Raw genomic sequence first — 16,344 nt, 5'->3', positions numbered from 1 at the left:
GTGTGTGTGTGTGTGTGTGTAACGTACTTTCCTCCTGAGACTGGAGCTTCTCGTCTAGCTCGGCTTTCTCCCTGCTGAGGTTCTCCACGTCTTTGGTCAGAGTTTTGTTGGATTCCTCAAGCTGTGTTTAAAAAATAAGGTTTATTAAGAGGTATTTATTAAGTGTGTGTGTGTGTGTGTGTGTGTGTGTGTGTGTGTTACAGACCCGTGCTATAGTCGATTCCCTCTCGATCAGCTCCTGTCTGTGTCGTGCTAAACTCTTCTTGCTCTCCTGGCTCAGTTCGAAGTACTGCTCCTCCTGTAACGCTCTCGCCAGCTGCTCCGACTCGGCCTTCGTCACCGTCAGGTCCAACTGAGCCACCAGAGATTCCCTACACACACACACACACACACACACACACACACACACACACACGCTGCGTTTACATGCTGCCACTGAATCCGAAGCTCAGGATTGATAATATTGCAAATAAGTTTCCTTCCTCACTTTTCGCTGTTCATCTCCTGCACCTTCCTCTGCGTCTCCTGCACTATTCGGTTCCTCTCCTCCAGTTCCTCCTTCAGCTCCTTCACCTGAGTCTTGTACAGCGTCTACACACACACACACACACACACACACCAAATACGTACATTAACCACACACGCATCCATTCAGTCACACTAACATTACAGAGAAGTAAGAGCCTTACAGAGAAGTACTGCTCAGCCTCCAGCTGGTCCTGCAGTTCCCTCATCTGACCCTCGTTCCCTCTGTACTGCCTGAAAACACACACACACACACACACACACAATCAATAAGGGGACAATTTCACACACACACACACACACAGACACACACACTCCTGTTGAAACCGTGGATACACTACAGCTGATCGTTACGCAGCTGTGAATCTTATAATTCGCTAAAATTAAAAAAAAACCTCAAACTTTCACTAGCAACATGATCTTAAATCAAGAGTTCGTCCCGGGGCTTTGCACTGACACTGGAGACTCCTTCCATAAATATTAAATTTATTAAGCGTCTCCTTACAGAAAACTTTACCATATGAACGATTATACTTTTTTTCCTTTGCTAAAGATCAACACAATTGATCCTTTTATTATTAAGCTTAGATTATGTAATAAAGAAATAAATAAAATGTGTAACTGTTGAGGTGTAAGGGGAATAATAAATAAAACTTGGGGGGCATGCTGTTATAGTAAAATAATCAACTTCAGGGTGGTGGAACAGCACGTCACACTCAGTGTTTATTACTCAGATATCGTCAGAATCTGCATTTAAGAAGAGATTAAATATTTATATATCACGGTGTAGATTTCAACATGACATTGCAAAGAAATTCTGTAAAAATAATGAAATTAAATGTTTCTACATTTTAAATAAAATACTATAAAGAGCAGTAAACAGTAATAACTGAAACAAAGTCAGTATTTAATGTGACGATCCTTCACTTTAAATAAATAAAGCAGTATCTGAGGTGCAGTGTGTGCAGTTTTATAAGGAAATGAGCTGGAAGTGTTACTGAGCATCTTGCAGAAGCAGCCACAGTTCTTCTGGAGACTTTGACTGTCGACTCGCTTCTTATTTCTGCAGCGAAACCCAGCAGCCTTCATTATGTTTTTATCTGAAAAGTGTCTCTTATGGAATCTGCTGCTTTCTTTACTGACATACAAACATTTTTCTGTAACGTTTCATTTTGTGCTGGAAAACTAATGTTTGGAATCTAAAATGTTTTTGTACTGAATCAATAATGTAGAAGTCAGAAAATAAACATCTATAACATCTATTGCGTGAATAAGCGAGAGGTGATGAGAGTCTTACTTGCTGAGCTGCGCGAGCTGGAACTCGAGCGAGCGTTTGGTCTCCAGAGCCGCGTTGATCTCCTGCTTCAGCTGCTTCTCCGTTCCTCTCAGTCTTTCAGCTTCGCCGCTCCAGTTCTTCAGCTCGCTCTGAGCCATCGCTCGCTTCCCGCTTTCCTGCTCCAGCTGAACATGCAGAGACTTCACCTGTCACACACACACACACACACACACACACACACGTCACGACACGGAGTGCTGGACATGGACGTGACTGGATAAACGTGATGTTTTTGCATCCTCACCTCGTCCTCCAGCCTGTCCTTCTGCTTCATGAGCTGCTCCATCTTCTGGATGGACTGCTTGAGGTCGAACTCCAGCATGGAGCACTGCTTCTCCACTTCCACCACCCGACTCTCAGCCCGCAGGCGCAGCAGGCTCTCCTCGGACACCTTCTGCTCCACCGCTGCAGAGCACAAACGCCATTTCAGGTTTAGTTTAGTGTAAAACACACACACACACACACACACACACTCTCTCTCTCACACACGTACCATGCATGGCAGCAGATTTGGCCTCCTCGATGGACTCGTATTTATCGGTGAGCTGAGCTCGTGTGACTCTGTGCTCCGTTATCTCCTGATCCAAACGCTGCTGCAGGATCTTCAGCTTATAGTTCAGATCAATTTCCATACTGTTCCTCTCCTACACACACACACACACACACACACACACACATACATACACACATACACACACATACACAAAACCCAAAGTTATCTCATTGTTATCTCACTGTATATAAAAAACAACGCTAGTTCAGGGCTCACCTTCTCCAAAACGTTGTTTCTCTCCTGTGTCTGCTTTCTCTCTGTCTCCACCTTGGACATGCTCTGCTTCAGGTTCTTGTTGTCCTCCTGAAGCCCCGTAATGCGAGCTACAAAGCACACACACACACACACACACACACACACACACACGTCATGTGAGATAACCAATACATCGCTAAAATACATTGTGGTGCATTCTTTCACAAGTGGATATTCTGTCTAGTACCTTTAGTCCCCTTCAGTATAGTGGGCATTCTCTCTAAAGTACCTTTTGTAGTACCTTCAGTACCCTTCAGTAGTCTATAATGCACACCCTCTCTACTGTACCTTTAAAGTACCTTTAGTCCCCTTTACGATACAGCACCCTGCAGTAGATACCCTCTCTACTGTACCTTTAAAGTACCTTTAGGCCCCTTTACAATACAGCACCCTGCAGTAGATACCCTCTCTACTGTACCTTTAAAGTACCTTTAGGCCCCTTTACAATACAGCACCCTGCAGTAGATATCCTCTCTAGTGTACCTTTAAAGTACCTTTAGGCCCCTTTACAATACAGCACCCTGCAGTAGATATCCTCTCTACTGTACCTTTAAAGTACCTTTAGTCCCCTTTACAATACAGCACCCTGCAGTAGATACCCTCTCTACTGTACCTTTAAAGTACCTTTAGTCCCCTTTACGATACAGCACCCTGCAGTAGATACCCTCTCTACTGTACCTTTAAAGTACCTTTAGTCCCCTTTACAATACAGCACCCTGCAGTAGATATCCTCTCTAGTGTACCTTTAAAGTACCTTTAGTCCCCTTTACAATACAGCACCCTGCAGTAGATATCCTCTCTACTGTACCTTTAAAGTACCTTTAGTCCCCTTTACAATACAGCACCCTGCAGTAGATACCCTCTCTACTGTACCTTTAAAGTACCTTTAGTCCCCTTTACGATACAGCACCCTGCAGTAGATACCCTCTCTACTGTACCTTTAAAGTACCTTTAGTCCCCTTTACAATACAGCACCCTGCAGTAGATATCCTCTCTAGTGTACCTTTAAAGTACCTTTAGTCCCCTTTACAATACAGCACCCTGCAGTAGATATCCTCTCTACTGTACCTTTAAAGTACCTTTAGTCCCCTTTACGATACAGCACCCTGCAGTAGATACCCTCTCTACTGTACCTTTAAAGTACCTTTAGTCCCCTTTACAATACAGCACCCTGCAGTAGATATCCTCTCTAGTGTACCTTTAAAGTACCTTTAGTCCCCTTTACAATACAGCACCCTGCAGTAGATATCCTCTCTACTGTACCTTTAAAGTACCTTTAGGCCCCTTTACAATACAGCACCCTGCAGTAGATATCCTCTCTAGTGTACCTTTAAAGTACCTTTAGGCCCCTTTACAATACAGCACCCTGCAGTAGATATCCTCTCTACTGTACCTTTAAAGTACCTTTAGGCCCCTTTACAATACAGCACCCTGCAGTAGATATCCTCTCTACTGTACCTTTAAAGTACCTTTAGGCCCCTTTACAATACAGCACCCTGCAGTAGATATCCTCTCTAGTGTTCCTCTGAAGTACCTTTAGTCCCCTTTACAATACAGCACCCTGCAGTAGATATCCTCTCTACTGTACCTTTAAAGTACCTTTAGGCCCCTTTACAATACAGCACCCTGCAGTAGATATCCTCTCTAGTGTACCTTTAAAGTACCTTTAGGCCCCTTTACAATACAGCACCCTGCAGTAGATATCCTCTCTAGTGTACCTTTAAAGTACCTTTAGGCCCCTTTACAATATAGCACCCTGCAGTAGATATCCTCTCTAGTGTTCCTCTGAAGTACCTTTAGTCCCCTTTACAATATAGCACCCTGCAGTAGATATCCTCTCTACTGTACCTTTAAAGTACCTTTAGTCCCCTTTACAATACAGCACCCTGCAGTAGATATCCTCTCTAGTGTACCTTTAAAGTACCTTTAGTCCCCTTTACAATACAGCACCCTGCAGTAGATATCCTCTCTACTGTACCTTTAAAGTACCTTTAGTCCCCTTTACAATACAGCACCCTGCAGTAGATACCCTCTCTACTGTACCTTTAAAGTACCTTTAGTCCCCTTTACGATACAGCACCCTGCAGTAGATACCCTCTCTACTGTACCTTTAAAGTACCTTTAGTCCCCTTTACAATACAGCACCCTGCAGTAGATATCCTCTCTAGTGTACCTTTAAAGTACCTTTAGTCCCCTTTACAATACAGCACCCTGCAGTAGATATCCTCTCTACTGTACCTTTAAAGTACCTTTAGTCCCCTTTACGATACAGCACCCTGCAGTAGATACCCTCTCTACTGTACCTTTAAAGTACCTTTAGTCCCCTTTACAATACAGCACCCTGCAGTAGATATCCTCTCTAGTGTACCTTTAAAGTACCTTTAGTCCCCTTTACAATACAGCACCCTGCAGTAGATATCCTCTCTACTGTACCTTTAAAGTACCTTTAGGCCCCTTTACAATACAGCACCCTGCAGTAGATATCCTCTCTAGTGTACCTTTAAAGTACCTTTAGGCCCCTTTACAATACAGCACCCTGCAGTAGATATCCTCTCTACTGTACCTTTAAAGTACCTTTAGGCCCCTTTACAATACAGCACCCTGCAGTAGATATCCTCTCTACTGTACCTTTAAAGTACCTTTAGGCCCCTTTACAATACAGCACCCTGCAGTAGATATCCTCTCTAGTGTTCCTCTGAAGTACCTTTAGTCCCCTTTACAATACAGCACCCTGCAGTAGATATCCTCTCTACTGTACCTTTAAAGTACCTTTAGGCCCCTTTACAATACAGCACCCTGCAGTAGATATCCTCTCTAGTGTACCTTTAAAGTACCTTTAGGCCCCTTTACAATACAGCACCCTGCAGTAGATATCCTCTCTAGTGTACCTTTAAAGTACCTTTAGGCCCCTTTACAATATAGCACCCTGCAGTAGATATCCTCTCTAGTGTTCCTCTGAAGTACCTTTAGTCCCCTTTACAATATAGCACCCTGCAGTAGATATCCTCTCTACTGTACCTTTAAAGTACCTTTAGTCCCCTTTACAATACAGCACCCTGCAGTAGATATCCTCTCTACTGTACCTTTAAAGTACCTTTAGGCCCCTTTACAATACAGCACCCTGCAGTAGATATCCTCTCTACTGTACCTTTAAAGTACCTTTAGGCCCCTTTACAATACAGCACCCTGCAGTAGATATCCTCTCTAGTGTACCTTTAAAGTACCTTTAGGCCCCTTTACAATACAGCACCCTGCAGTAGATATCCTCTCTACTGTACCTTTAAAGTACCTTTAGGCCCCTTTACAATACAGCACCCTGCAGTAGATATCCTCTCTAGTGTTCCTCTGAAGTACCTTTAGTCCCCTTTACAATATAGCACCCTGCAGTAGATATCCTCTCTACTGTACCTTTAAAGTACCTTTAGGCCCCTTTACAATACAGCACCCTGCAGTAGATATCCTCTCTACTGTACCTTTAAAGTACCTTTAGGCCCCTTTACAATACAGCACCCTGCAGTAGATATCCTCTCTAGTGTACCTTTAAAGTACCTTTAGTCCCCTTTACAATACAGCACCCTGCAGTAGATATCCTCTCTACTGTACCTTTAAAGTACCTTTAGGCCCCTTTACAATACAGCACCCTGCAGTAGATATCCTCTCTAGTGTACCTTTAAAGTACCTTTAGGCCCCTTTACAATACAGCACCCTGCAGTAGATATCCTCTCTACTGTACCTTTAAAGTACCTTTAGGCCCCTTTACAATACAGCACCCTGCAGTAGATATCCTCTCTAGTGTACCTTTAAAGTACCTTTAGGCCCCTTTACAATACAGCACCCTGCAGTAGATATCCTCTCTACTGTACCTTTAAAGTACCTTTAGGCCCCTTTACAATACAGCACCCTGCAGTAGATATCCTCTCTAGTGTTCCTCTGAAGTACCTTTAGTCTCCTTTACACTATAGCACCTATACCCTTGTAGTGCCTTTAATCCTCTTCAGTGCACCATAAGCTCCCTCAACTATATGCCATGCTGGAGTAGATCTACCCCCCACACGTTCTGCCCCGTACGTACCCTGGAGCTGGCGGATCTCCTCAGATCCCTGGCTGCAGGTCCGTCTCTCCGTGTCCAGCGTATTCTGCAGCTGCAGCAGTTCTCTCTCTAGCTGTCTCCTGGCGTCGTCGGCCGCTCGGCTCTTCTCCTGCAGCTCTCCATTCTGTGACTCCAGCTGACTCATGGCCTTCGCCATCTCCGTCTGACTCTTCCTCAGCCGTGCCGCCGTGTCCGACTCAGCCCGCAGCAGGTCGTTGGCCTCTTCGAGCTGTCAATCAAACCCAATGACCAATCAAACCTGATGGCTTGTAAGAACCAATGACCAGTGACACATTACCAAAAAGACCCAGTGGCCAATTAGACCTGAAGGGCAATGAGGCCTGGTTGCCAATGAAACCCAATAACACATTACCAATTACACCCAGTGGCCAATCAGACACAAAGATCAATGAGACCCAGTGGCCAATTAGCCCAAATGACCAATTAGACCTGATAGCCAATCTGACTCTGTGACAGATCAGACCCAATGGCCAATCAGACCCAATGACCAGTGAGACAAATAGTCAATAAGACACAACAGCCAGTCAGGCCAGATGACCAAACAGACTCAAGGTGGACAATCAGACCTCAAAGACCAATCAGACCCAAGGTGGACAATCAGACCTCAAAGACCAATGAGACAAAAAGGCCAGTCAAACATGATGGCCAATCAGACCCAGTGGCCAATGAGACAAAATAGTCAATAAGACAAAATGGCCAATCAGGCACGAAGACCAATCAGACCCAAGATGGACAATCAGACCTCAAAGACCAATCAGACCCAAGATGGACAATCAGACCTCAAAGACCAATCAGACCCAAGATGGACAATCAGACCTCAAAGACAAATGAGACAAAATAGTCAATAAGGCAAAATAACCAATCAGACTCCAATGGATAATCAGACCCAATGAGTGGTTAATCCAATCTCAGATCTCTGAGCATTTCTGAGCCTGCAACACCTGCCTATGACCCAATACACTCAAAATAAATCACAAACAAAACATATGCTGGAAACCTTCCCATAATTCAGTAGTACACTGTTTAAAAAATAAATAAATAAATAAAAGTTGCCTCGACCTGGTATCAAAGGATTTTCTTCTTTAGTGTCCATCAAGGACCAGGCATTTTAATGTACACAATCAAATCAAGAAAAATGAAAGTATTAATATGCTGATAATATCAAAAGCAGGAAAGTTAACTAATCTAAGTGTGTGAGTTCAGTACCTGGTGCTGCAGCTGGGCGATCTTCTCACTGGAAGCCTGTGTGTTCTGGCTGAGCTTCCTCATGTTCTCCAGCTGCTCTTTCAGAGTGGAAACTGAACAGGACACAAGAGGAGAACAATATTACAACAGAACACATTCTAAATGAGAGACAGGAAGGAGGAGAGGAGTGGAGATTGAAGGATGAGAATGGAATATAAAAGAGAAGATGGAAATAGAGGAGCGGAGGAGGAAGGAGAGGACAGGAGAAAAGAGAAAATTGGAAGACGAAGGACAGAAGAAGAAAAGTGGAGGATGAAGGTCAGGAGAGGAAGCAAATGAGAGGACAGGAGGAAGAACAGGAGTGGAGTACAAAATAGATTACAAGAGGAAAGAGATAAAATGAAGATGAAAGAGACAAATGAGACGCCTGGAGGAAAGCTGGAGTGGAGGACAAAGAAGAGGATGGAAGAAAGGATGGGAGTGGAGGACAAAGAAGAGGATAGAAGAAAAGAGATGGGTGGGGAGGTGAAAAACAACAGGAGCAGAGGACAAAGCAGAAGAAGAACAGAAGAAAAGAGAGGAGTGGAGGATGAAGGATGGGAATAAAAAACAAAGAAGAAATGGACAAAAGAGAGGGAGAAAGGATGACAATAAAGGACAGAACATATAAGGGGAGGAGTGGAGGATGAAAGGCAGGAGAACAGGACAAAGGAGAGGGGGATGAAGAAGAGAGGAAGAGAAGAAGAAGGGTAAAGGAAGAAGGACACAAGGAATAAACAATAAAGGAGACAAGATAACTAAAAAAAAAAAAAAAAGAAGGGAGGTCCAACAAGACTGAGAAATCAAGGAGTGGAGAACAGAGGGAAAAAAAGATAAAGAAGAGCATGAACAAACCCTCGTTCTCCAGGTTGCGTCTCTTCTCTCCCTCCTGATCTGCTTTCCTCTGGTACTCCGTGGTTCTGTGCTGCAGCATCAGCTTGTCCTTCTCCAGCAGGGAGACACTGGACTCTGCACTTTTCCTTGCGTTACACTGACGAGGGACGGAACGGAGAGAAAATAAAATCATTACAAACTCTAAATAAACAAACAGGCTTTAAAAAATCATTTCTAAAAAACACCTCACCTCTTCATCCAGCTCTTTCATGATCTTGTCTAGTTTGGTGTTGGAGGCCCTGCAGCAGGAAAGTGAACACTTTAAAATATCCAGATTTATTACGAAATTCTTTACATATTCTTTGCGCTGTGACATTGGTGATGTACTCAAGAAAGATGGCCCCATGCGTATTTGTATAGACTACGTACCTGCACTTCTGCTCTATCTCGTCCTTGAGCTGCATCTCTCCATGAAGCTGCTCCTCCAGCTGGTGGATTTTCTTCAACAGATTCTCCAACTGGACGTGAAAACAGGATTAGCATTAGCTTTCGTTGCAGCAAATACATCATTAGCTACAGAGATGATTCACCACTGCCAGGTTAATAACTTCAGGAATCATACGGCGTAAACTGGCCTAGAAGGTCTGGTCCAGTGTTCTGCAGGTTCTTACCTGGCTCTTGTCCTCTTTAGTAGCGCTGTCATGCTTGTTGCTGGTTTTTGTGCTCGATCCTCGAGAAAACCTAAACCAGAGAACGTCCATCACCACCAGATACACACAGAATGCAAGATTTTTACAATCATTCCTGCCATTATGGAGTACTACACTGGAGAACAAGTAAGGCCCAATCCCATTGCTACCCCTTAGCCCTTCCCCTTTCCCCTACCCCTCCGTTTCGCGCGTTCACGTGAAGGGGTAGGGGTGTCTTGATTCTCTTTTGGTTGGAGGGGAATGGGGAAGGGGAAGGGCCAGATAGCCCTTCAAACGAAGATTTTTCGGGACCACACTTCAAACGAAGGGGTATGAATTATCTCATCGTAAACCGGCTACAGCGGCAACATGGCCGCCCGAGCGAACAAAAACACCCACAAATGTAAGCATTACTGACGTTAATAAAGATTTTAATGAACATAAATCATTTGTTTTATGTTACACTCAATCTTGTGTTCATATTTACGGTGATGTTATTCAAAGAAAAAAATCGCTAAAGCTTGCTAATGTCATATCATTACAGACTGCACGATTGTGCCACAACATATTTTCATGTCTGATCAGGGCTGTAACCACCGACGATATTGAGGGGGGCTGGTTTCCCCAATGATTAGAAATCGCTAAACTTTTTTCTCAAATATCGCCAATTCGAGAGAGAGAATTAGGACCTAGATGACGTGTAACGGTATAATAGTGGTGTCCCAATTCTTAGGGGAATATTTTCACCCTTACCCCTTGACACTCTGTTTCAAGGGACAAGAGGAAGGGGTAGGTGAAAAGGTATAAAACAGAATTGGGATTGGGCAAATTGTCATAAAATCAACTGCTGTAACCTTTGACAGCAAAATACTGCACTTTTCCCATCAATAACCAGTTCAACACCAGTTGGCTCTCAGTACCTGCTCAGCTATGAAGCAATTGTACCTGGGGGTGGGTAGATTTGCAAAACAAGCTAACTGTGCTAACTATGTACACTTACCATAGGCATCTACAATCTCTGCTACTTCCTTACAAGCTTTAATTTTCTTCATAATGTCTCTATACATATTTACTGAGAGGATGTATATGTCAGGATAAGATGAAACCATGGTAATATTTTTTTTCTTTCATTTTTCTTCATCAAACAGTACATGGGACCTAAATGCGGGTAGGAACTAAAGTTGCGAGTGAGAAGAACTGAAGAAACGTCGGCCCACGCGTGCTGCAGCTTCAGGTTTGGTCCAAGAACTCCTTCGAGCCAATCGTTTGGATTTGTAGCTTTAGCAGAAATGCTCTGTCCCTGGAATCAGTAACGAGTGGCCTATGACCGCTGAGGGTTTAGTATCGTTTCTGAGCATAAGGTTTGATCACTGATTCAACACATCGGTGTGTTCTGCTAATAGGCTTGGAGCAAAGTTACTGCCAAAATGAACCACAATCTGAGATAAACGCAAACCTCTGAACAATGAATCTCAAGTGTAAAGCAGTGCATTGTGGGTAAGATCGCGTGTGTGCGCTCACTGGTGACCGCTGTAGTAGGTGAAGCCCACAAACGGGAGCTGATTCCCAACGAAGGCTTTTGGGATGGGAAAGGTCTCCTCCTCTCCCCGGTCCTCTTCTATATCGTCAAAATTACTCGTATCGATGTCGCTGCTCAGCTCCGGCACCACCGGGGCGGCCGCTACACACACACACACACACACACACACACACACACACACACACAAAACACAAAGAGTGAGAGAGAGAGAAATAAAATGAACCACTACATAAAGGGATGGAGCGTAAAGACCGCAGCTGTTCAGGTTCAGGTGAAGCCGTTCACTCACTCTCGCGGATGTTCTCCCAGGTCCACTGGTCGTTCTTGAAGAAAGCATGCCGCTTGATCTCGTCGACTCCGTTACGTCCTAACCGTACTTCCCTAGAAAGGGCACACGAGGTCGAGCCGAGGTCAAACGGATTCAACCAATCAGAAACGGAGGTCAAACAGAAGTGCCACTTAAACATGGTAGATAACAAAACGGCGTTTATCGGACTGTTGGATTAGAATAAACACACCTGTCGGTGAGGAAGGCGCAGATGAGGCTCTTGGCGTCTTTAGAGATGTCGCTGTCTTCAGGGAACGTCAGAGCGTTTTTATGGTTCATGATCTTGCTGTAGGTTCCCACCAGAGAGTCGGCGTAAAACGGCGTGTCCCCTGAACACCAACGTTACACCATTTTTAATCCCGCAATGCTTATTTACATTTTCTCTCTGTCTTTCCGTCTGTCTGGGTAAATTTCTCTTATAGGATTCATTTTTATTACACTTGTCTGTACTTTTATTATACTTATCTGCCTGACCATCTTTTTCCATCTTGTCTTTACATCCACTTGACTGTCTTTTCCTCTCTGTCTGACTCACTGCTTTTTCTCTTTCTGTCTGGCTGTCTTTTCTCATTTCCATCCATCTGTCTTGCTGTCTTTATGTCCATCTGTCCGGCCTTCTTTTTCCGTCTGTCTTTCCATCAGTCAGTCTTGAGCTCTCTCTCTGTCTGCCTTACTGTCTTCCCATCTGTTATCCATAGTCACCTGTTTGGCCATCTTATTGTCTGTGTTTCTGTACAGCTGTCTGTCTGACTGGTCACATTTCCCTACATCTTTCTATCCATCTGTCGGTCTCTCTTTTTTAGACTGTCTCTCCACCCATCTATCTGTCCAGCCACCTTTCTGTCCATCCGCACAGCCACCTTTTCCGTTCATCTGGCCACCTGATATCTATATATCATCTACTATTTATTTGTCCGTGATTAAAGGTTAAACATCCATCCATGACGTTAACCTACGCCTCGCTCATGCCACCTGCTGATGTACAGTTCTGTGCAAAAGTCTTAGGCACATGCAAAGAAATGCTGTAGAGCAAAGACGCCTTCAGAAATAATGAAATTAAATGTTTCTACATTAAAAAAAATCCTATAAAGAGCAGTAAACAGTAATAAATGAAACAAAGTCAGTATTTAATGTGACGATCCTTCACTTTAAATAAATAAAGCAGTATCTGAGGTGCAGTGTGTGCAGTTTTATAAGGAAATGAGCTGGAAGTGTTACTGAGCATCTTGCAGAAGCAGCCACAGTTCTTCTGGAGACTTTGACTGTCGACTCGCTTCTTATTTCTGCAGCGAAACCCAGCAGCCTTCATTATGTTTTTATCTGAAAAGTGTCTCTTATGGAATCTGCTGCTTTCTTTACTGACATACAAACATTTTTCTGTAACGTTTCATTTTGTGCTGGAAAACTAATGTTTGGAATCTAAAATGTTTTTGTACTGAATCGATAATGTAGAAGTCGGAAAATAAACATCTATAACAAAGTTTGGTGCCTAAGACTTTTGCACAGTGCTGTAACACTGTAACACCCTCACTGATGAGCTGTATCTGTCGAACTTGCCTATTTTTCTAACATCCAAGGCAGAAAACACTCAAATATATCCGTCTACCTCCATCCTCAGTGGTGTTACTCACCGACGAGCATCTCGTAGAGGAAAACTCCCACAGACCACCAGTCACACTCTCGGCCGTAGTAGCCGTCTCCGCCCTGAGACTTTAGTACCTCTGGAGAAATGTAGTCTGGAGTTCCCACCGCTGTGTCACATCGTACCATGCCGTCCTTTAAATAATAATTATTAAAAAAAAAAAAAAAAAAAAAAGGGTCAAAGGGTAAAAGGGTCAAAAACCATTGCTCCAAATGATGGACACTATTTAGTGCAGAATTAATTTAAAACACAATACAGTAATGATCATAAGACATTAAACATACAGATAATATCACGATGCACATCCTGTATATATTGTCACAAGCCTGGTCATGAGGTAAACAGAGAAAAATACACAGAATGAAACTCTCGTTAAACCTTGTTCATTTTCATGCAAGTGCCAAAATCCGCCAGCTTCAAGTGGCCCGTTTTGTCCAGCAACATGTTGTCAGGTTTCACGTCCCTGTAAACAAACAAACAAATAAAAAAAACAAACACAAAGTCAATTGTGATCAGAACAAAACAACATAAATAAATTCACAAAAGCTGCACATGTTCCTGAATTTCTCTCTCTCTGTGTGTGTGTGTGTGTGTGTGTGAGAGTGAGAGTGTGTGTGTGTGTGTGTGTTGCTAACAATCTTTAATATTTACTTTACTTCATTGTGTTGAAGATTTTGGGTCAGTTGCCGATTCAAACAACACGTTTTAAAAGTAATTTCATTCATTTCCATTCGCTTGCTGTTTCTCTCTGATCGCTTTAAAGAGGAATAATATTTTAGCTTTGGCTAAACGTCTAAGAGTTAAGATTTAGGAAAGCTGTTTTGCAACTTTAGTATTTTTGAAAGGAATTGGAGAAGTTACCAAACATGTCGGATTTCCTCTTTTGAAACTGCAAACATTTAAAAAAAAAACGCTATTATTATAGAACATATGAAAGTAAAATATTTCACCTTCATTTTCTCACCGATTCACAGTGTGGAGAAATGATTACATATAATCTTGACTTTCTTGAGAAATGATGATCACATTTTAAACTTTAAATATACAAGATTTTTCAGCTACAAATATAAAAAATTAAGATTTTACTCTACAAATGTACAAATTATAGTTTTTAAATTACAATAGATGAGTTAAATTTTAGATTTTTAACTACAAATGCATAACATTTTCAAAGATACGCACAAGTTAGGGTTTATAAGAACAGTAAATAAAAAGTACAGGTTTAGATTAAGGTTAGTAAACTACAAACATACAAGAACAAGTTCAATTTTTTAAACTACAAGTATAAAAGATTAAACTTCTTTATTAAAAAAAATTTAAACTATAAATATACAAGTGAAGGTTAAGTTTTGTACACTAGAAACAGTGATCTATAAGTTACAATTTTTAAATATACAAGTTAAGATTTTTAAACTACAAATATAGAAACTAAGAGTTATACACTAGAAATACACAAGAAGTTAAGATTCTAAAACTAGAAATAAAGAAGTTAAGAGTTATACATCAATATACACAAGTAGAAGAAAAGATTTTAAGTTAGAAATAGAGAAACTAAGAGTTATACACTAGAAATACACAAGAAGAAGAAAAGATTTTAAGTTAGAAATAGAGAAACTAAGAGTTATACACTAGAAATACACAAGAAGTTGAGATTTTTAACTAGAAATATAGAAGTTAAGAGTTATACATCAATATACACAAGTAGAAGAAAAGATTTTAAGCTAGAAATATAGACGCTAAGCTTTATACACTAGAAATACACACAGAGATGTTAAGATTTTTAAACTACAAATATACGAATGCAAGCTCAGATTTTCAGCTACAGCAATACTATATAAGTTTATGTTGAAGTTTTTAAAACTACAAATATAAAAGTGTAAGTTTATATATGTATATATATATATATATATATAAAAACTGCAGTTAATGGACAAATGGCAGTACGAGTAACATCAATTTGCAGTAATAACCATTTTAAATCCATTAAGTTTTAAATCCATTAAAGTTTAGGAAACAGTCGATTTACTTTCACTTGATTAGAGTAAATGTAGCTAAAGGAATTCAATCACATCTGGGGAAAAAAAAAAAAAAAAAAAATTCCAGCAGGAGAAAGCAAGTGTGACGGATTTCACTTTTTAATGCCGTAACTGTTTAATAAACAGAGATTATAGCGGCGGCTCATTATGGAAAAGTGAAATCCGTCACGCCGGTCTTCTCCGGCTGCCCTTTTCCTTCAGAGTTTATTCTGTGGAACCGAACGTTTCAGCTGCGTTTAACTTACTGTCACTGACGCAGAAACATTCGTGCTTTTAAGACACGGTGTTTACGTTCGGTACGCCAGTGAACGATACCTAAAAACGTTCCACAGATTTCTGTTAGTTAAAGCTGGCGAGGAAGTAGAGCGTGAGGAAGTGGATGTGACCTGTGGATGAAGCCCATGGCGTGGATGCCGTCGAGCGCCAGCACCACCTCGGCGGTGTAAAAGCGAGCCCACTTCTCGGGCACGTCGTAATTGCTCATCAGATTGACCAGGTCTCCTCCAGGCATGTACTCCATCACCATGTAGAGATAGCGGTCGTCCTGGAAGGCGTAGAACAGCTGCAGAGCCGAACGAGAGAGAGAGAGAGAGAGGAACAATCAGAACAAACAGCTCCTTCATCCTCAGGAATAAATAACAGCAGCAGATTTAAAGTAATTAAAGAAGTGTGTGTGTGTGTGTGTGTGTGTGTGTGTGTTGTATTTACGCTGTACCTGTACGACCCAGTTGCTGTTAGCGAAGGCCATGATGTCTCTCTCCTCCCAGAAGAACGCCGAGTCCGAGCGCTTTATCATCTCAAACTTACTGAGAAGCTTCATAGCGTACACCTTACTGCTGGCCTTGTGTCTCACCTGTACACACACACACACACACACACACACACACACGCGCACACGCGCACACGCACACACGCACACACGCACACACGCACACACGCACACACACACAAAACTCAGATTTGACACTCGACTGTCACTTAAATTCACATAAATACAGTCTCCTATTGTCTCACTTTTACTATTCATCAACTTTCCCAACCTTCTACTTCTGGCCTCAGCATGTTCCCTAATTCTCTAGTCCCCTAGTTATCTAAATGCCCTATTGTCCAATCTAGTTCACTGCTGTCGAAGCTCTCCTAGTCCTCTAGTTTTCCTGACACCCTATCGTCTAAGCTTTCCTAATTCCCTATTGCCCTAGTTGTCCTGTTTCACTACTGTTGTCTCCCAGTTGTCCCAGTTCCCAATCACTGAAACTTCCCTAGACCCCTAG

The 16,344-nt window shown here is 42.2% G+C and overlaps 1 protein-coding gene across 3 annotated transcripts in view; it reads right to left on the bottom strand.

Moving 5' to 3' along the window:
* The window catches only part of rock1 (Rho-associated, coiled-coil containing protein kinase 1), a 58,134-nt gene that overhangs the window by 11,608 nt on the left and 30,182 nt on the right, over positions 1 to 16,344 (bottom strand). For all 3 annotated transcript variants that reach the window (XR_008301699.1, XM_053233760.1, XM_053233759.1), the window contains exons 4-24: positions 15,789 to 15,926; positions 15,460 to 15,635; positions 13,416 to 13,500; positions 13,027 to 13,171; positions 11,586 to 11,724; positions 11,357 to 11,448; positions 11,049 to 11,208; positions 9,510 to 9,579; positions 9,268 to 9,356; positions 9,089 to 9,137; positions 8,860 to 8,995; positions 7,987 to 8,078; positions 6,742 to 6,988; positions 2,631 to 2,737; positions 2,355 to 2,505; positions 2,106 to 2,266; positions 1,823 to 2,007; positions 690 to 759; positions 488 to 591; positions 206 to 371; positions 28 to 121 (exon numbers count right to left, since the gene is read on the bottom strand). Coding sequence is in view for 2 of the 3 variants with exons in the window: in XM_053233760.1 (XP_053089735.1) it covers positions 28 to 121; positions 206 to 371; positions 488 to 591; positions 690 to 759; positions 1,823 to 2,007; positions 2,106 to 2,266; positions 2,355 to 2,505; positions 2,631 to 2,737; positions 6,742 to 6,988; positions 7,987 to 8,078; positions 8,860 to 8,995; positions 9,089 to 9,137; positions 9,268 to 9,356; positions 9,510 to 9,579; positions 11,049 to 11,208; positions 11,357 to 11,448; positions 11,586 to 11,724; positions 13,027 to 13,171; positions 13,416 to 13,500; positions 15,460 to 15,635; positions 15,789 to 15,926 (2,656 nt within the window). In the remaining variant the exon portion in view is untranslated. The remainder of the gene's footprint in view (positions 1 to 27; positions 122 to 205; positions 372 to 487; positions 592 to 689; positions 760 to 1,822; positions 2,008 to 2,105; positions 2,267 to 2,354; positions 2,506 to 2,630; positions 2,738 to 6,741; positions 6,989 to 7,986; positions 8,079 to 8,859; positions 8,996 to 9,088; positions 9,138 to 9,267; positions 9,357 to 9,509; positions 9,580 to 11,048; positions 11,209 to 11,356; positions 11,449 to 11,585; positions 11,725 to 13,026; positions 13,172 to 13,415; positions 13,501 to 15,459; positions 15,636 to 15,788; positions 15,927 to 16,344) is intronic.

The sequence above is a fragment of the Pangasianodon hypophthalmus genome, chromosome 4 (assembly GCF_027358585.1).
Source record: "Pangasianodon hypophthalmus isolate fPanHyp1 chromosome 4, fPanHyp1.pri, whole genome shotgun sequence".
Taxonomy (NCBI): Eukaryota; Metazoa; Chordata; class Actinopteri; order Siluriformes; family Pangasiidae; genus Pangasianodon; species Pangasianodon hypophthalmus.
Note: the sequence above shows the minus strand (reverse complement) of the source record. Positions and strands in the feature narration are given on the sequence as shown.